We start from the raw sequence: 20243 nt of genomic DNA on the forward strand, positions 1-20243 counted from the left end.
GACCAAAATGTATGGCTGAAAATTGCCTTTTGCTGAGAATGGGGTAGATGGGCCCACTACCTCCATCTTTTCAAAATTATTCAATTTTTCTGTAGATCTATGGGTCACTGTTCTTTGTAGGTATCCCCATGGTGGATCATTTAGTTGTCTTTAGTCTGAAAATTGCAATGGAATGGGAGTCAGTGGGCACAGCCAATAAAATTGGGTGGAGGGAGGAAAATATGTTCCCCTAAATGGTAGAGAGGTAGATGTTGCCTCCATGTATGTGTATGCATTTGTTGGACGCTGCCATGCTGCTTTCTGGGTAGAAAGACAGAAAAGAATTTAAATTAATGAGAGTTATTGGGCTTCACTCAGAATTATTAGTGCATTTGCCAAAGCTCTGAAATCTGCTATACACAGAGTCTGAGGCATTCCATTAATCAGAAAAATCTGAAAAGAGGACGTAGGCACTTCTTTCTCTCAAAGCGTGACATTTTCCCTAGAATATCGCATAGAATAGAAACAACCACATATGGAATGGAATATTGGGTTCTTGAAGATTGGTTGCTTCTCTAAACACTGCTAATAGTGGAGGAACGAATCTCTGCTTGCATAATGAATGTGACTCAGCTAGTATAAAACAATTTTTATGGCAGTAAATGCTTTCTGAAGTATATGCTAAAAAGCACAGCTTAATCCCAAGTCAATACAACTGGACATGAAAAAGGGTTTGGCTTCATTCCTTGAATTCTTTACTTACTGAAGTGCTTTTGTGATCTTCGTAGGGTTTTGCCTTTCATAGCTCCCCCAATTTTATAATTTGACTTTACTACTTACTGAGTATTTTTTGCCTGAAAGATGGCAAGAATGGCTTTAGTTGGAACTTTCACATATTTCTTTAGCTTTCAGGAAAGACTGGAATATTTGGTGTTACATCGGGTGAATATTGGTATCTAATAATGGAATTTTTTACAAGTGCATTTTACAAGGATTTTGTTTGTTTTTTCCAAACAGTGTTAAACACCGAGGTTCGTGACTTACGAATAGTCCTGCAGTCTGCAGACAAGGATCTGTCTGCTGTAAAAATGGAATATGACCATTTCAGAAGAACTCAAGAAAAAGAAATGGGTGAACTCTCTAGCAGACATATGAATGTACAACTGCAACTTGATAACGTAAGGTATGCCATTATTTTAACAAAAGCTTCTTAAATACATGAGAATAAGGGCTATTTCAAACTTGATATATTTCCATATGAATAGCACCTCTGAATAAGAGAAAATGTGCACAAATGTCTCTGTGTCAGCTGCCCCGTGTGGTGACTGCTGAAACATTTACGTATGCCATGATATTCACATGAATTGCTGTCTCCTGCACTGAAGTACCAGCTGTGTAATATTTTCAAGAGGAAGATTTGGTTACGTGCTATTCCTTTTACCGCCACCTTGGTTTGTGGGGGGATTAAAATGCTAACTTCAAGTTCCACAGGCTCAAATTAGAAGAAGATTGCTAAAATAAAATGAACCTTAGGGGGTGTCTACACCGTAATTTATTTCAACAATTGGGCTTATATTCACAAGAAACTATTCCTTTATCAGAAAATAAGCTAAGATGACAGTCTTCATCTGATTTTTCAAGTTGTGTTCTAGGACACCTAGGGGTCCTTTGGCAACTTGTCAGGAGCTTGTCAGTGAGAAGATCTGTAGTGGCAGAAAAACTTCCCTGAAAGTTAAGTTGTCTGCTACTAGTAATCTTCTCTTACAATGCACAGCTACAGGAGAGTGCTGGCTGTGCTTTAGGGCATGTCCTCAATTCACATGAGGCAGTTGTGAGGGTCCTGCCTTGTTTGACAAGGTACCTCCCACAAAATGGCCCAGAATCTGGAAATCAGTATGTGTTGAGGTAGAAAGAGTTCCTGGAAGGACATCGAAAACCACTGATTTTCGACCGCATCATATAGAAAGGCATCCTTTTGGTCTATAGTGGAACCTCGATTTTCGGACGTCTGTTGCCGAACGTTTCAATTTTCGAATGCCAAAAATCCGGAAGTAAATGCTACCATTTTCGAAGGCCCTTCGGAAGTTGAACGGCTTCCCCTGTGTGTATCTGTGTTTTTCACAATTTTCTCTATTGAATTGGCAGACTGCCCTTTGCGCCTCGGTTTTCAAACCTTTTGGCAGTCAAATGGTCTTCTGGAATGGATTATGTTTGAAAACTGAGGTACCATGGTATTGTGTAAAAAAACGGATACCAACAGCCAGTTTAGTCTTCTTAATTAGCTGCATTCTGGAAGTGTTGTTAGTCTTTTTCTGGCCTATAGATATATCGAAAGGATTTCTAGTACTTGAAAGATATAAAATATATCTGTATGATGTGACTTCACCAGTGTGCCTAGGTCTACTTGCTTTGCCCTCTTGCTCTCTGCATTTCTCTCCCCTCCGGCTGTCTTTTGGCCCCACGCTAATCCCTGAGGTAATGTACTAACTTTGTTTTGAAACTCGAAAGGTGCAAGACAAAACCAGAGGCCTTATGAGTAACGTAATATTCTTTCACCGAAGGCTCGAATACGAAAACATACTTGAAAGAAAGACGAGCCTGCAAGATGACTATGACAACCTGCAGGAAATACTGAAATTTGAGACTGACCAGCTAACGCAGCAGCTCACTGATAGCAAGCAAGAAACTGAAGCACTGAAAACTGAGCTTTGGGTAAGTAATGAATGCGAAAAAGATTTCACCTTTAACTGTACATTGTGTAGATCAGCATAATTAAAAGATTCGTGGCAGTGGGAAAGGAGCAAACTATCAATTTGCCCCAATCCCTCCACCTACTGCAAGATCGGATTGGACACATATAAGTGTAAACATTTATGCAACGTGCATTACACAGGTGAAGACGAGGAGGGGGAGCCATGCATTTCCAGGCTTCTACTTGTCTATCGGGACGCGGGTGGCGCTGTGGGTTAAACCACAGAGCCTAGGACTTGCCGATCAGAAGGTCGGCGGTTCGAATTCCCGGCGATGGGGTGAGCTCCCATTGCTCGGTCCCTGCTCCTGCCCATCTAGCAGTTTGAAAGCACAAGTGGATAAATAGGTACCGCTCCGGCGGGAAGGTAAACGGCGTTTCTGTGCGCTGCTCTGGTTTGCCAGAAGCGGCTTAGTCATGCTGGCCACATGACCCGGAAGCTGTACGCCGGCTCCCTCGGCCAATAAAGCAAGATGAGCGCTGCAACCCCAGAGTCGGCCACGACTGGACCTAATGGTCAGGGGTCCCTTTACCTTTACTTGTCTATATGCTTCTAAGGAATACCCTCTTTCTAATGTTAAAACAGCTACTACTGTCACAGGCAGTTAATTCTTTGGTGGAACTGAAGATGAGCCTATGTATTTCTGCAAAAACTCACTTATTCTAAAAGCTTGGCCTTCAAAACAAATTTCCTTCACTGACTTCCTGTCTAAAGCTTTTGGAAGCTCTGTGTTCACCCTGTGTTAGGGTGCAGGGGCTGTATCTCAGCAGCGATTTGGATCCTTATGAAATGCTCAGGGTTTTTATCAACAAATAAACTCCTTAAATGTCCTTGCAATTACTGGCAAAATGAGGGAGCACACGCCAGGACTGGATCACTTTAGTAGCCTTGCGCTGCTGTCTCATTAATGAGGCTTTCCTAAGGTTAATAATATTATATATTTACTGAAGTACTTAGGAACGTTAAAGAACTGAAAATACTGCAACCATTCGCCAAATGTTTGTACATCTCTTATCTTTTAGAATGCATTGGGCCTGTTGGAAAGTGAAAAAGAACATAATCAAAAATTAACAATGCAATTACAAGAAGATAAAGAGCATAATTCCAAGTAAGTCTTAACTATATGAAATCACGGAGTTCAATTTTGGGTTGGTGGTTGCATCCTTTTAACATTTTTGATTAGTATCTATGCATTGAAATATATAAATCCATTTTTTGTGGAGGAAGCAATTGAAATATGCCCGGTACATTAGTTGTTCTACTTTACCAATTCCGAAATGCCCGCTGTTTTTAGTCTTATCCCACCCTTCCCAAGATGGTATAGAGTAGCGGACACCCTATTGTGGGTTAGCTCTTTTAAGATGCTGGACAGCAAAATGAGACAGTGTTTCAAAAGCAGCAGAGTGAGCCCAACTGCTTACGCAGTGGTTCAGTTCTAGGGGTCTACACGCAAAGGCAAAATCACGAACCCCCAGAACTGCCCCCCTACAAGGTAAAGGGCTCTGGAGAGATCTGGGGAAGCTCTTCCCGCAGCAGAAAAACCTTCTGGGTGCTTAGGTGATGAGAAATAAATAAATGGAGAGCAGGGAACTGGGTTTGCCCTCCCTCCCTCTCCATTTATTTCTTTACCCCTCACCTGCATACAGTTGCGATCGTTTAAGTAAAGTGAGCATAAGTTGCAGGTCTGCTGTATTTTTTAAAATACCTTCAGATGAAGCAGGACAGAGCAGCATTAAAACCCTTCTAAATCGAGAAACAGTATCACATGTGCATATCAATCTGACCTGCTGGTCAGCTGAATGCGTTTCTCCGCTATGCACAGCGTATCTCCTGAATTCGAATGGGTTCCTTCCACAGAACAGAGACCTGTGATATAATTCTAATGGTAGGTTTTCTTTGGGGAATAGACAGCATTTGGGATGTGCAGAGAAGTCTGTTTGACTTCCAAAACTTTCGAAAACCAAAGCGCGGCTTCTGCAGCCAATCAAAAGCTGCAGAATCCCTGTCAGATGTTCGGTTTCCAAAAATAGTTTGCAAACCGGAACACTCACTTCTGGGTTTGCAGCGTTCGGGAGCCAAAACATTCGAGAACTAAGCTGTTCAAAAACCAAGGTATGACTGTACTCTGGTTATAATTGGTGACACTGAGCTGCTTGATATTTTATTAGTGAATTATAAAAATGATAGAAGTGAAAGGTTTGATTGTTTAAAAAGCTAACTACTTGATCAAATTTCAATGTACGTATTATTAAGCATTGTCTATAAGTGCTGTCTTGAGATATTAAAGGAGTTTACGTTTTTAAAAGCAATTAAAGCTACTCTATATCGTTAGAAGGAACAGGTTATCTTTATTTATTTTTAGTTCCCTAATAATGAACCTGAATCAAAATAGTTGAAAATTAAATCAACCAAAGTTTTGTTTGTTTGCACTTGCTATTAAACATTGCACCTATACTAGAAATATAAATGTGATTGTTCTCATTATTAAATGGCATTTCTTTGTGGAAGATTTGCCACAAGAAGTAGTGATAGCTAACAGCAATTCCAGTAAGTTTGGGGAAGAGCTTTCTTCTGACAACAATTGTAGTGCTATTTTCATACTATAGAGCATAACTAAATTAAAATTAGCGCAAGACAAAGTTTACTTGGGTTAGTGCCTTTTCTTCTGTCTCTTATAAGTGATTGCATTTATTCTCTGCTAGGGAACACCTGAAAATTAGTGAAATCGTGGAGCTAGAGAAGCAATATTCCGAAATGGTGTCAAGATGTGAGCAGCAGGTACAGCCGTGTGTGCTTACAAATGGAGCATTTTAAAATTAGTTTTTGGATAAATGTAGTTGACTGCTATATTTGCAAATCCAAGGAGAGTTAATTTGAAGCCATTTTTTTTCTCTAGGAAATAAAGTTGCAGAATTTGGAGCAAAATCTAACTGCTTCTGAGGAAGTTATTGTTTCCCTGCAGAAAACAAATGCTGCTGATAAGGTATGGATACAACTTGTGCACAAAATATCCTAAGTGTGTGTGTGAGCAAGAGAGAGAGAGTTGATATTGTTGCTTGGGTAATAATCTATTTGTTCTTCAGGAAAGAAAAGGTTTCCCTTCTGTAGCAGGCATTCTGTATACAGTAAATCAAAGTTTTGCAATCCCAGTTAAAAAAACTTTCATTTACTTAATTTATTTAGATGTGTGGAACCTAACGAGAGATAGAAATGTTTTCTCACAAACTTGACACTTTTTAAAGGTAAAGTTTTGGTTAAAGTGTTGATACATTTGTGGGTGTATGAGAGAGCCATTTACAAACACCATCCTGATGCTGGCCCAAGGAGATTAAAAACAAACTAATAATAATAGTAATAATAGTAATAATAATAATAATAATATATTACTTATACCCCGCCCATCTGGCCGGGTCTCCGCAGCCACTCTGGGCGGCTTCCAACAGAATATTAAAAACACAATAATACCTTGTGACATAGTTGCTATATGGAATTATATGCCTTAACAAATCAAGATTAATACAACATTGTTCTTTTTGTTGTAGGAAGTTGTGTCAGACCTGATGAACCAGATCCAGGACATGAGGAGATCCATTAGCCAGAAGACAGAGTGCATAGAAGGGCTTACAAGTGAGCTGGAGGACATAAAAGTATGTTCCATTCTTTCCCATAGGGAACGCAGAGTGATGTGTCAAAGTGGAGTAACAGATCAACAGCAGGTTGTGCCGAGTGTTTCTGGTTTCTTTGGCTGGGCTGAAAACTGAACTTCGTGTATCACCTCCATAGACTAGAAAAACAGCTTTGAAATGTACATGCTAGAGCAGTAACCTAGATGTTCCAAAAGTCAGAAAAAGAAGTCTAGTGACAGAACATGGAGAAACCGTTAACAGTTAATAGGATATTCTAGCTGATGGTCTTTAACCGAGTATATAACTAATATTGTTAGATGGTCATCCTCTTGGGTGAATTATTTTGTGGTCTTTTTTGAGTCACTCAATTTTTTTATTCCCCCTTAGTCTTCTAATTATGAAGAATTGTGGGGTTTTTTTCCAGTTTTCCAAATTTTATTTATACTTTTCAAGTTTATACATTTCACTACAATCATTTTAACATTTCAAAACTTGACTTCCTTCCCCCTCTTTCTGCGGTTCCTTAAATTTATTTTTAATACCCTCTGCATATCCAAATTAACTCAATTTGCTCATTTATTCACCTGCTTTATACCAATTATGAAGAATTGGTGGACTTTGTGATGTGTATCAGAATGGATGTAGTCAGCAATTATCTTTACTGACCTGTAGAAATATAGATCTAATATATGTTGTTTTCCTGACATATCTACGTTCCTGCTTTCTTAGTGTAAATATAATTCTGCTTTGGCTGCAAAAGAGGAAAGCAGAGCAGTTATAGAAGATCAGGAGAAGCAAATTGAGGAGTTGAGAGAGGCCTTGGAGAGAGCACAAGCTGCTGACAGAATTGAGGTAAAGTCTTTGTTTATGGTGCTATTTCAGATTGTATCCCTGTTTAAAGCTGCCTATAGCATGTATGATATATTTGTACAATCGTTTAGCAAGAATTGGGAATGAACATACTATTTCCTGATGTGAGTGCTGTTGATCGAATCTCAACTGCCACCCTTTAAACCAGGGGTTGTCAACCTGGTCCCTACTGCCCACTTGTGGGTGTTTCAGGATTCTAGGTGAGCAATCACAGGTTCTACGGCACAAGCTGAATCCAGCTTCCATTGAGCACTGGTGGGCGGTAAGGAAATTTTACCATCAAGAAAGATGCATATATAAAAAAAGTTGACTACCCCTGTGTTAAACAATCAAATTTTGAATCCTTGCCGTGTGGAATAATGGTTTCGTCAGTGTGGTGGTTGGAAACCAGTGAAGAGACATTTAGAGACATTACATTGGGACGCAGGTGGTGCTGTGGGTTAAACCACAGAGCCTAGGACTTGCCGATCAGAAGGTCAGCAGTTCGAATCCCCGCGACGGGGTGAGCTCCCGTTGCTCGGTCCATGCTCCTGCCCACCTAGCAGTTTGAAAACACGTTAAAGTGCAAGTAGATAAATAGGTACCGCTCCGGCGGGAAGGTAAATGACATTTCTGTGCGCTCCTCTGGTTCACCAGAAGCGGCTTAGTCATGCTGGCCACATGACCTGGAAGCTGTACGCCAGTTCCCTTGGCCAATAAAGCGAGATGAGTTCCGCAACCCCGGAGTCGTCCACGACTGGACCTAACGGTCAGGGGTCCCTTTACCTTTACCAGAGTTGCCACATTGAAAGTGATGATGTTTAGATTTATGTTCCTGCAGTGGATCCTTGAATTGCCCCTCCCTTATGAATACACAAATCACACACCCTTACCTCACCATGTGGGCAGATAACCCCTTCCTTTTCCCCCTGCCTAGCTTTCTGTGCAGATTCTGGGTGACTTTGTCACCCTCTTACAAGGAGTAGCTTTTTAAAAAATAAATGTATCTGTTTGTACATCCTTTTCTTCTTTCCCAAACTGACTCAGAAGTATCAGTGCTCTCACCACCACATAAATAAATCTGTAGTTTAGATTCATAACTCCATAGTAGGTTAAGGGTTTCATTTTGCACATTTTTTCTGGCTACTGCCTCAATTTAAACTATATTTGAGTTGTGTGGTTAAAAATAGTCCCGGGATGGGGAAGAAATAAGATAGTGATGTACTGCACACATCTACTTTAGAATAAGGTAACTTTTCCTAGAAATGCAATACAATATATAGTCGTACCTTGGTTCCCGAATAGCTTAATTGCCAAACAAATCGACTCCCAAACACTGCAAACCCGGAAGTAAGTGTTCCAGTTTGCGAATGTTTTTTGAAAGCCAAACATCCGACACGGCTTCCGCTTGAGTGCAGGAAGCTCCTGCAGCCAGTCGGAAGTCGCGCCTTGGTTTTCAAACGGTTCCGGGAGTCAACCAGACTCCCGGAACGGATTATGTTCGAGAACCAAGGTACCACTTATCAACCTAGTTTTGTGTTTATAATCCTGTATAACAGACTGCAGTTAGGGAAACTACTGCATTTATTTTTAAAGGGCAGCTGAGGAAAAATAGAGGGGCAGTGAAGGCTATGTATATTACCATGTTCTTTATACCATGGGCCATATAATCACTAGGCTATTTGTTGCTGCTGCTGCTCTTTGCTTTACATAGAAAGAGATTATTTGTGAAGAACTACAACATACTACTGAGCAGCTGAGCAGTTTAACAGAAGCTTCTAAAAAACATGCGGCGCTTCTTCAGTCTGCACAAGAAGACCTAATTAGGAAAGACGCATTGATCCAAGAACTTCAGGAACAGGTAAATATGAACATTACCACCTCTGACAAATGGTGGAAGAGGAACAACAAGCTTATTGACCTGGCCCGACCTATCCTAGCCCAGACTGGTTGCTTTTGTGCTGTTATAAGAACATCTATGTCTAGACATAATGCTCAACTATGACTTAGGACTGGGGTCACTAATATGGGCACAGTGGCACTTTTGAGGTCTTCTACTAGTTCCTGCCAAGACTGAGCTCCCACTTCAAGATCTCATGGATTGCCATTATTTTTACGATGGTGTGGTGTCCTCAAAACAGCCACCAAATCATAGGCCAACTCTCTTGGTAGTTTTGAAATGGTGGCTCCCAGCCTAGGGTCTCCCCCCCCCCTTTTTTTTTTTTAAGATCATGGCAAGCACCAGACGGACTATTTTTTCTGTGCCAGTCCACCAGGGGTGGGTGAGATTGCCAAAGTCATTTTCCCCAGAACCCCACCTATGGTGCTTCTTGCACCCTGGGGTCCAGTAACTGCAGGAGCAACTTTGCAATATGGGGTTTCTCCTCTCACACACCCCCTTTAATTTCTTCTGCCATTGCAACCATAGCCCATCATTGCAGCTTGCACCAGCTATGGCTAGAAACCCAAATGCAGTCCCTTTTGGTATTGGTTCCTTACTAGTGTAAGTAGACTATGAGTATACATCAGTTCAAATGTCACAACAGACTCTTAAGGATACAAAGGAAACCCATTAGCGGCTGGAGATGTGTTATCCAGATTGAAATGCTTCCATGCTACCTCAGTATAAAAGTGTAACCTGTGTTCCCCGAGACCCTTGCAGATGTGTATTGTTTTATAATACATGGTAGACTTAGAAACTAGCAGGATGAAACATTTGGAAATATTCCCGATTCTCAGGAGAAATATCTAGAACCATGTTTGCTGCCTACGTTAGTCAAGATAGGCAACAATTTGTGACCTTTGAATACCGGTATTTTGATCCGTTGCCGTTTTCTACAGCTGGACAAAAGGACAGGAGAAATGGAAAACAGGAGAAGTGAATATGAAGCTAAAGTGCGCCAAATAGACCAGTTTATGGACTCTGCAGTCACAACCCTTCCACAGGTAGGACTGTTCTTAGGAAATCATTTTTTTATTATTATTACCTACAGTTACTTCCATGAAATGTATACCTGCAAGTTTGTCTGTCAAAAGAGAGGTCCTGATCTATAATTAGGCAAAGAGCTGTGCTAGAGGTAAAAGGCTGTTCATTTTTGCCCCTGTTGTGAGTGCCCCTTTTCATTGCCAATCAAATAAAATGGTAATTTGAGCCTTTGGACTAAGTGGCTGCAAAAAACGGTGAGAATTTGTGTTGAGCAATGCCTGTATAAAGGTTTCATAAATTTGTCCCGTAAGCAACTTGTGGTATATTCTAAAAGAGTTTCCTGCTTAACTGTTCAAATGGTTTTGTGTTTCCTTGACAGAGCCCTCGAACTCCTCCCAACAGTCTGGCAAGATTGTTCGAAACACATGAGCAGGAGATAGCAGATAGGACAGCCTCTGCAATTACCCTGGAATGTCTTGTATCCGAATTAAATGAAGAAAGAGATGCTAAAAATAGTGAAATTCTAAGACTAAAGGTAAATGCTCCAAGCACTTTGTACATTGAATCTGATCATTTGTGAACTATTGTAGTGTACATGCTTAAAGTGCTACCATTTTGAAAATATTAATAATCTTGATGGAGCGTATTTTTAAAAGGAGCGGAGAGCAAACATGCCATTGGGCCAACAGAGATTGGAGAGAGTTTAGTGACTTTTTGTTGATGTGAAGCATGCAAATTTGGTACGGACTTCAAGAATACCTGGAACTGTTATGAAATGCTTATTTCAAATCAACGGAATCATATTGTCCTCTTGTTTAGGCTCAGTTATGTGAATTGGAAAACCTCCGTCTGGAAATGCAGGAATTAATGGAAAGCAACAGAAATCTGCAGAGCCAGCTTGAAGAACTGAAGAGAGGAAGAAAGATCAGGTACAAATCAGTGCAAATAATAGGATGGCTTGTGTACATTTATTCAGTAACAACTAAAGGGAACATGTTTTGTTTTGCAAAATTTGAACCAATAGTTTGAAATGTTATTGGACTTTGCCTCCCAACGTACCTATTTTCCCCTGTTCAGGGAGCAAGTCTTTCTGCAGCACAAATGAAAGGCGGGGGCTGTAGATCGCTCAAGCACTTTAATTTGGGGCCTTTCCCCATTGTGGCACTGGTTCTGTTCTGCCAGAGAACAGGCAACTATCAGTCTGGTAGAGCTAGCTCAGAAACCAGCACATGTTTCAAAATATGCAGCAGCATAGCGTGCATAATTATAGGAATGTGGCCTAGGTATCAGTGCCCTTCTAAGATGCCCTGGAGGGCACAAAAGAGACAAAATGAGAGCTTTTCCAGAATTTGAGCTTTTCTTCTGAAAATAAAACAGAGGCAATTTGCAGGTTAACCACTGAAGACTGTCCCAGAAAAAGGACTGGTAGGGACAATAAGGAGGAGGAGGCGGCGTCAGTGTTTGCAGGGCAGGGGGTGAGATTGAACTGGTGGAAGCTGGACAGTTGACCCCTTTCCTTATGCCCTGTCCAAAACACAGAAGTGTGTGGACCATAGAGTTAGGGCAAAAGGAGATGGGAAAAGATTATTCTCAACCACAGCTAGAACCTACTGAGTGCAGGAGTACAGAACAAGCCAGCTAGAGCTAGGAGTTCAGAGTCAGTCAAGTTGCAGTAAGACATCTTCAGGAATCACCTAGAGTTTAAGGGTTAAAGGTTTGAGTTTGGGCACCAAGCTCAAAAGCCAGCCAGACTGAACTGTTCCCAGCAAGGCCACTCCTGGATCTCAGAGTCTTGCTTGAATCTCACACCAAGTTTCAAGGTCTAAGACCAGTTACAGTCTTTGAAAACAATACTAAAGAGTAGATTGGGTCCTGGAATTTCCTGGGGAACAATGGGGGTATGGTTATCTTTGTCTTTCTCCCCTGAACTTACAGAGAAGGAGGTGTGGATTCTATGTGGGCTTACTTGTAAGGACACTTAAAACACCCAGGGTTCTCCATATACAACTGAGAAGCAATACATGTTGCTTTATTTAAATAAGAAAACTGAGGAGACTAAGCAGAGGTGATTCCAAGAGGTCCCAAGCCAATGTATAGACACTCCTATGCCCATCTTGATATAGAATGCTGGCAGGAAACTGCAAAAGCATTTTGTCCTAGCTTGCTAGATTTTGCCAATTTACATATGCAGACTAAATGGAAACTTGAGCCAAGGTGGTCCTGTAGGGACCCAAAATGGAGGTGAGCTGGCAACACTCCTCTGTTTCCACAGATGCTTTGGAGCTGCAGTTGAGACATGGTGTCGTGGGATCACGACCAATTTCCTGGCCTTTTTACATTCCTTTGTCTTTGTGGTATAGCATACCTAATCCATCTGCAATATGGGGAATAGTGATACTGGAAGATCTTGTATTTCACATGCTCCAAATACTTTTTTAAAAACCCGATATTTAAATGGTAATTGATAATTACTTGTTATAATTGTATATACTGTTTTGCATGTTTTAAGTTGCCGTTGATTGTAACGTTGCGATCTGCCCTGGGACCTTGCAAACGGTGGGCAAGAATTCTTATTTATAAAGAAATAAATCAAAATAAACTATTTCTCATCCTTGGGTTTCTTGACAGCGGCACAAAGCATCCAGATATTAAAGACCGAAGGGAAAGAGATAAGGAAATTGCGGAAGGAAAACTAGCAAAGGTACTTGCATCTTTTGGTTTCATTATGGCTGTCTTGTTTTGAATTTGGTTATTGCTCATGTCCTTGACTTGAACTATTGGTTTAACTTTGACTATTTTGATTATGTTATTTCAGTCAAGTTTATTATACAGAAAAAGTAAAAAAAGAAATTAGTTAATTCGGATGGATTGCTCTGGATTCAGCTCCCTGCTTGCTCCCCCACGACTTTGCGGGCGGGGAGGGGGGGAGTTGTCTTAACCACAATCCCTGGTAGATGCATATATCACAGTCATATGTTAAAAAAGCAATGTTGTTACTATGGAAACTTATCTTTACAATGTACTTTCCATCAACATCAAGTCTTTTAACAGTTGCAGAGCTAACAGCAAGCACTGAAATGGAGATAAATTGCATTTTTCTTCAAGAATATAACAAGGTTCTATAGGTGACTATAGTTACAGATACAGGCAACCCCCCATTTACTGTTGGTTATTTGCAGTTTAGTAGCGCTGCAGAGAGCTTGCTGGGGAGACCATGCATTAAAAAGGGACTCAAAAATAACTTAAACAAGGTTTTAATAACAAAAACAAAAACTCCTTATACACTAAATACACCAACAAACCAGACCCAACCACCAACCCATCCCCCCGGGTAATGAGGGAGCTAGGTGCTGCTCCTTATATACTATACCAGGGGTCTGCAACCCGCGGCTCCGGAGCCGCATGTGGCTCTTTTACACCTTTGCTCCGGGGCGGATACTAGCGAGGGGAGGAGGCGCATTGTGCGCCCCGACACTCCCCACTGCGGCGGGCGCTGTACTGGCTGTGATGTCGCATGGGGGTGGTGCGTGTGTTAGTCACGCACCGTCCCAACGTCACCTTCCCGCCCGCTGTCAGATCGGACATTAAGGTAAGAAACAATATATGCAGTGTTATATTTGTTTTAAATGTCGCAATGGTTTTGCGGCTCCCAGTTTTTTTTCCTTCGGAAACGGGTCCAAGTGGCTCTTTTTGTCTTAAAGGTTGCAGACCCCTGTACTATACCCAATTGCTGACACAGCTTGATTAACACAACTCAGCAGCACCTGCTGTGTTTCACAGCTGTAAGACTGGGTCTCGTTATCTGCCTTGGCCCTGGCCCTTAAAGACATATACAACTTGTGAAGCAACAATGAACCTTCACATTTTAAAGTGACCATTCAACATTTACATGGGAGTTACGTTCCAAGACGCAGTGTTTTTAAGTGAAATCACATACAGTGGTACCTCAGGTTAAGTACTTGATTCGTTCCGGGGGTCTGTTCTTAACTTGAAACTGTTCTTAACCTGAAGCACCACTTTAGCTAATGGGACCTCCTGCTGCCACCGCGCCGCCGGAGCACAATTTCTGTTCTCATCCTGAAGCAAAGTTCATAACCCAAGGTACTATTTTTGGGTTAGCAGAGTCTGTAACCTGAAGCGTCTGTAACCTGAAGCGTATGTAACCTGAGGTACCACTGTACATTTGAAACACCATTGGAAAAAGCCTGCGAACGCCATCTAAACCTCTGGAAACCCTTGAGAAACCCTTTAAAAAACCAGCAGCACTTACCAGAAGCCAAACTCCTCCACAATTGCTCCCTCTAAACCTCCTTGCTCTCCACAGGCCTCAACGGTTGGTGCAAGGGCTCCTGGGATTGCATTTGCAAAGGATTGTGGGATTGCTAACCACTGTTCTCGTGCCCCTTTTGCCCTTTCTGGGCTCATTTAGGGCCATTTTAAAAGTCACATGTATTTTGTGCATAGACTTGCATAAATTGGTCATTGCCAATTTCAGATTACTTGACTGTTGCTGAATAATGTATCATTGCTGCTATAACTTTTAAATACTGCAGTTAAGCACAGTTCTATTTTATTTCTTTTCTTTTTTTTCCAGAGTAAAGCGCTGGAAGAAACACTGAAAGTTACATCAGAGTAAGCTGACAGTTTCTGAATTGATTAAAAACATTAACCATTTGCACAGATATTAACCATTCACTTACACAGCTAAGCTAAGTATGCATAGCATGAAATACTCACTTTTTTAAGATTAAGAAAACAAGGGTTCCAAATGGAGTGACTTGGCTTTCTGAAACATCAATTTCTTCCTTGCTTTTAGCCAGCAGATGGCAGCAGAAAACTTGCATATTTGCCACAAGACTGCTTTCTAATTAAGTACTTTTTACAAATTTAAATCACATGAAGCTGGTTTGGAACCAAAGATTATGTGCAAGTTAAACCTGAGTACTGTAGAACCAGATTACAAGGAAGGAAATGCATTTTAAACTGATTGATTTATAATGTTTATATCCTGCATTATAGCTCTCAAAGCAGCTTTCAAAAGGTTCTCACAATAAATGATGGAGGCAAGTCTTTCTGGCAGTTAGCAGACATTGTTATAATTCATACCTTAATGCTTATGTTGAAAATTCCCTGGATTACAACACTATAAATGATAGCCTACGTGGCAAAAACAGTATACTTATTGGTCAGTTGCAATTATTAGGGTTTTATGCATAAGAAGTCTCAAATCAGTTTCATAACTGATATGAGAAACTGACAAAAAAATCCTGGAGCTGTTAGCTATTTCCAGAAATTATTTCTGGCAAACAAAGGAATTTATGGCATCAGTTTTGAGATGGAGGGGCAGGTAGAATAATTGGAGTACCATTGTTAAGAAAAGTTGAAGTGAAAATAACATAGCTGTAAAGTAATGCAATAGTAGATCATCACAACAGGCAATTATCAAGATGCCTGCATTATTTTCTGTCGGTGCAGTCTTCTCTATTTGAGGGCCCGATTCTGATTTCAAACATTTTTCTTGGACATGGAACATGCTGTTCTACCCCTTTCCTCTTTCCAGCATTGTCAACATCAACAGCAAAGGAAGCTTCTAATTAAAACTTAAATCAACGTGTGTTGCAATTTTTTTAGTCTAGTCAATCAATGTTTAATGAAAGCCATACAGAGGTACAAATAATGTGCTTCTACAAATCATCTGCCTATTGACCTAAGCACCTTGGTGTTCTCCAAAGTTTAAATATTGTTATACTTGCATTAGTTTATAAAACCTATGTGGTTTCTTCTCCCAGCAGAATATGGGGGACATGCAATCCAATTCTACACATGTTTATTCAGAAATAAGTCTCCCTGAGCTCAGTGGGACTTGCCTGAAACTAAGATAGGACAGGATTGTAATCTCAGTGAAAGTTGCTACTAAGTATGCAACTAAACATCATTGTCTGATTTAGGACACAGCGCAAAACCCTATCGAAGGTACTGACTTTTTTCTGTCTCTGGTGTAAGTTCCAATCAAAGTGAAAGTTTCTAATGCGCCTGGGGTGACCAGTGAAATAATGACACTGGGTTTTTTTGCTGTCCTAATTTTAAGAACACAATCACTCGCAGGGATCGGCGGTGTGTAAAATAACCCTGGCTGGATTGTGTCCTTATTCCGCGATTGGTAATGATAATTCTGCTACACCTTTTGTCATACGAATTGAGATTTTATCTTGCATAGCTTGCCAATCTTTTTCGTTTTCTTAGAACACCTTCGCATAGCACTGCTCTTGCTTCTTTGAGCAGGAAGAAAAAATGCTGAAACTATAACGCCAGTTTGGCCTAAATAAATCATAAGCTGTATTCCCTCTTGTTTTTTTATTATTTATAATTTGTTTTCCAAAAATGTTCTGTACAACTTATGACAGCAATAAAATGACTGTAAAAAAGCAGTGCATTATTTATACATACATTAAGGGTGATAACCCAGCATTAATCTTGGAGCAGACCCAGTGAAATTGAGTATCGTCCAAAGCTCTCACAAGAGGGTTTTGGGGTTTTTTAAAGCAACATCTTAAACCTGGGTGGGAAACATTTTTTTTTTTCCTATCAGGGCCCCGTGACTCTCACTCTCTCTCTCTCTCTCTCTCTCTCTCTCTCTCTCTCACACACACACACACACACACACACACACACACACAGTACCTGCGGAAAGCTTTGAAAGTGCTGACTGCTTTTCAATGGCATTCCTCCTCACCTGAAGTGAGCTTTGAAGGTACAGATCAGGTCAGCTGACGTAACACCTGATCCACACTTTTCAAGGGTATCTGAGGCTGGATAAAATGAAGCAATGGTCCAGTTTGACCCCCTTGGCCGTTGATTCTCCAGCCCTGTCGGAAATGTTCCAGTGATCACACAGATCTTTTCCCTAAAGAGCAGAGAAGTGATTCAGAATAATTGAGAATCTACATGCTTCCGTGATATTACTTTGAAAGAGGAGAAAATCCACCCTTTTACTTTTATCTATTGTGTGAACAAATGTGTGGTAAAACTCATCCTTGGTCTGTAAAGCTACAGTGTGATGTGGTAGAATTACCTTAGTGATCATGAGGACAGATGAAGGGATTAGAATCATAGACTTGTAGAGTGGGAAGGGAACCTAAGGATCATCTAGTCCAACCCCCCGCAATGCAGGAAAATGCATGGATTGAACCTGCAACCTTGGCGTTACCACATTCTAACCAATTGAGCTAATAGTGTGTCAGTTCACCAAATTATTCTCAAATAAAAGAGTTGTGCTTTCCTCCCCGCACTCCCATGACCCAAACGAGGGTGAGAGTTCAGGATATGAAGTAAAACATCTAAGGTTTACTTCCAAGTAGCAAATACTGGAAGATCAGGCAATTAAGTTCTAGCTAGTGATAAATTTCCACTATATTTTAAAAGTGTAAAATTCCGCATTTGGAAAAAGAAAAGTTGGAAACTCCTGCTGCAGAATAGTGGTGAATAAACTTCTTAAGAGTGGCAGTCAGATTCACAATGTCTCTGTGTAAATCACTTTTGACAGGTTAGAAGAAGCCAGGAGGGAGCTTAGAAACAAGGAGGCTGCTTTTCAGGGAATGCTTCAAGAGGTGGAACGGACAAGAGCTTTGGAGTTTAAGGCCTTCACTGAGAAAGAAGAAATGAGATCAAAACTGGAGGAAACCTACGAAGAGAGGGCAAAAACTGAAAAGGTTTGTTTGCTGTGAGTTGGGTTGTGAGTTTGAACAAAAATAGAGGAATTCTGTACCACGTGTGAGAGATTTTCAAGTAGGCTTAAATGCGGGGGTTGTCTAAGTCCATGACCCCTGGAATCGTGATCAAATGGTCAGGGGATGATGAGATTTGCAGTCCAGCAAAATCTGGAGAAGGACCACAATATAGCTATCCTTGCTTTCAAGAAAGCATTAAAGATATAGCTCATGGGTAGGCAAACTAAGGCCTGGGGGCCGGATCTGGCCCAATCGCCTTCTAAATCTGGCCTGCGGACGGTCCAGGAATCAGCGTGTTTTTACATGAGTAGAATGTGTCCTTTTATTTAAAATGCATCTCTGGGTTATTTGTGGGACATAGGAATTTGTTCGTTTTTTCCCCTCCAAAATATAGTCCAGCCCCCCACAAGCTCTGATGGACAGTGAACCAGCCCCAGCTGAAAAAGTTTTCTGACCCCTGGGTTGTATTCTTTGCCTTTAAGCTACATTCACTATTGCTCTGGTGCTTCTCTTGAAATACAGGAGATGTGCTCGCTAAGGAAGCAGATTGAGTATCTTGCAGAAGAGAACGGGAAGTTGGTTGGTCACCAGAATTTAAATCAGAAGATCCAGTACCTTGTGAAGTTGAAGAAAGATAATGCTAAACTGATGGAGGTAAAATGAGATGAGAATCAATTTAGCTTCCGATGGGAGCTGGAACAAATACTTGATGAAGAAAATACTTTTGTACACTTAATAGATCTAATTTTCGGCCTTTCCAAACAACATTCTCTGGGGTTCATACTTTGAGATAGGAGCTCTTCCTTCTAGTTTCTTGAGCCCAGACTCAAGTAGCTTGGTTCACAGATCCGAGTTTCTAAATATGTAAGCATGCCTGGGTGTCTGCATTTAACACTTGCAATTCTCGTTGGGTGTTGTTCTCTCTTTTGCAGACAGTTCAAGCGCTTCGTGTTGAAAACGCTTTTTTGAAAAGAAAGAGTGAATTTGATCAAGATCCATCCTGAAACGGCACCAAGAGTTTTAATTCTATTCACAAAGACATGCGACTGGGCTTCATCCTTCCTAGCGAAACGTCTCAATCAGGGTTGCTGCGAATTATGTTGCAAATTCTGAGTAAAGCCTTCTTGCTGCAGGTAGATCTTCTGCCTCAGTGAAATTCTCCTTTCTTACCAAGCCATGGTGCTAATTCAGTCTTGTGTTGTAGGTGCTGGGATTATCACCATGACTCCTTATTGATGTACTGTATTCGTATGAATTTTTAAGTTCCTTACCTTTCCTAGATGAATCCCTTTAGCACTTCTTTCAGAATGTGTATATACTGAATGTGAGGAAAATTAGATGAATTGTTTAATTGTTATTTTTTCTACTAGTAGGTTTTTCTTTCTTCAGTAAAACAAAACTAAGTTTATATTTGATACTATAGGCAGTGTGAACTGCTTTTTTATTTGTAATTAATGGTCATTTTTAGCCAAACACCCTATAATATAAAAACATTCCTGTAAACGGTCCAAGACCAATATTAAACATAATTGCCAGCATTGCCATCTAACTAGCAGTGGTTGTATGTGTCAACTGTACCCAGCTCATCCTAGAAGATCACAACAAACATTATTAATCAGACGGAATAAAATTCATGGATGCCTATTACAGAAGACTGGGAACGTTAGAATTTAAAACTGGTGCACGGGCACCAGAGGCAATAAACGAAAATATGTTGTGAAATTAAGTTGGCTCTGCAGAAATTGACCTGGATAATAACTTGTTTCTTTTTCTTTTCTTTTCTTTTTGTATTTAATTTTTACTAGTTTTCCAAATTTTAACAAATAAATCCAAATTAATTAAACATTTTTAAAAATGATTAGGTTTTCCGCTCCTGTTGCATACATGTTATAAGAAAAAAAACCTCTTTTTCCCTTATGGGGTACCCAAGAGCCCATATAGAGTCCTCTATTTAAGTTCTCTATCGGTAGGAGAAAATAACAGAGGCCAACCAGAGAATATTGAGAAGCAAGGCAGCTAGTAAGCCTGATATTTATTAAAGCTGTTGCAACAGGGTATTCCCCACACAAGGGGGGGGGGGGAAGAGACCTCGAGCACAGGCGCACAAGCCCTTATATATACATTTAAAATTGCTTGCCCTGGAGTCCAAGACCACCCCCAGAAACGTCATACCTACATCACAGAAAAGGCGGAGAACAACAGAAATCTGAGTGCATTGTTTATCTCCTGTCTGGCAAGTTACCTGATTGCATTATCTGGGTTTTGGCCACTCTTTTGTTATTAAAGGTAAAGGGACTCCTGACCGTTAAGTCCAGTCGCGGACGATTCTGGGGTTGTGGCGCTCATCTCGCTTTATTGGCCGAGGGAGCCAGCGTACAGCTTCCGG

The 20243-nt window shown here is 40.7% G+C and overlaps 1 protein-coding gene across 1 annotated transcript in view; it reads left to right on the top strand.

Moving 5' to 3' along the window:
* Window positions 1–19579, top strand: part of KIF15 (kinesin family member 15) — a 39783-nt gene extending 20204 nt beyond the window's left edge. Inside the window, exons 20-35 of the mRNA XM_083577624.1 lie at window positions 997–1162; window positions 2541–2691; window positions 3752–3837; window positions 5432–5507; window positions 5626–5712; window positions 6272–6376; window positions 7085–7207; window positions 8919–9065; window positions 10046–10150; window positions 10510–10665; window positions 10950–11059; window positions 12759–12831; window positions 14725–14762; window positions 17674–17839; window positions 18380–18511; window positions 18790–19579. Of these exons, the coding sequence (XP_083433750.1) occupies window positions 997–1162; window positions 2541–2691; window positions 3752–3837; window positions 5432–5507; window positions 5626–5712; window positions 6272–6376; window positions 7085–7207; window positions 8919–9065; window positions 10046–10150; window positions 10510–10665; window positions 10950–11059; window positions 12759–12831; window positions 14725–14762; window positions 17674–17839; window positions 18380–18511; window positions 18790–18861 (1793 nt within the window). The 3' untranslated portion in view covers window positions 18862–19579. The remainder of the gene's footprint in view (window positions 1–996; window positions 1163–2540; window positions 2692–3751; window positions 3838–5431; window positions 5508–5625; window positions 5713–6271; window positions 6377–7084; window positions 7208–8918; window positions 9066–10045; window positions 10151–10509; window positions 10666–10949; window positions 11060–12758; window positions 12832–14724; window positions 14763–17673; window positions 17840–18379; window positions 18512–18789) is intronic.
* The last annotated feature ends 664 nt before the right edge of the window (window positions 19580–20243 follow it).

This window comes from Podarcis filfolensis (assembly GCF_964270895.1).
Source record: "Podarcis filfolensis genome assembly, chromosome: 12".
Classification (NCBI taxonomy): domain Eukaryota; kingdom Metazoa; phylum Chordata; class Lepidosauria; order Squamata; family Lacertidae; genus Podarcis; species Podarcis filfolensis.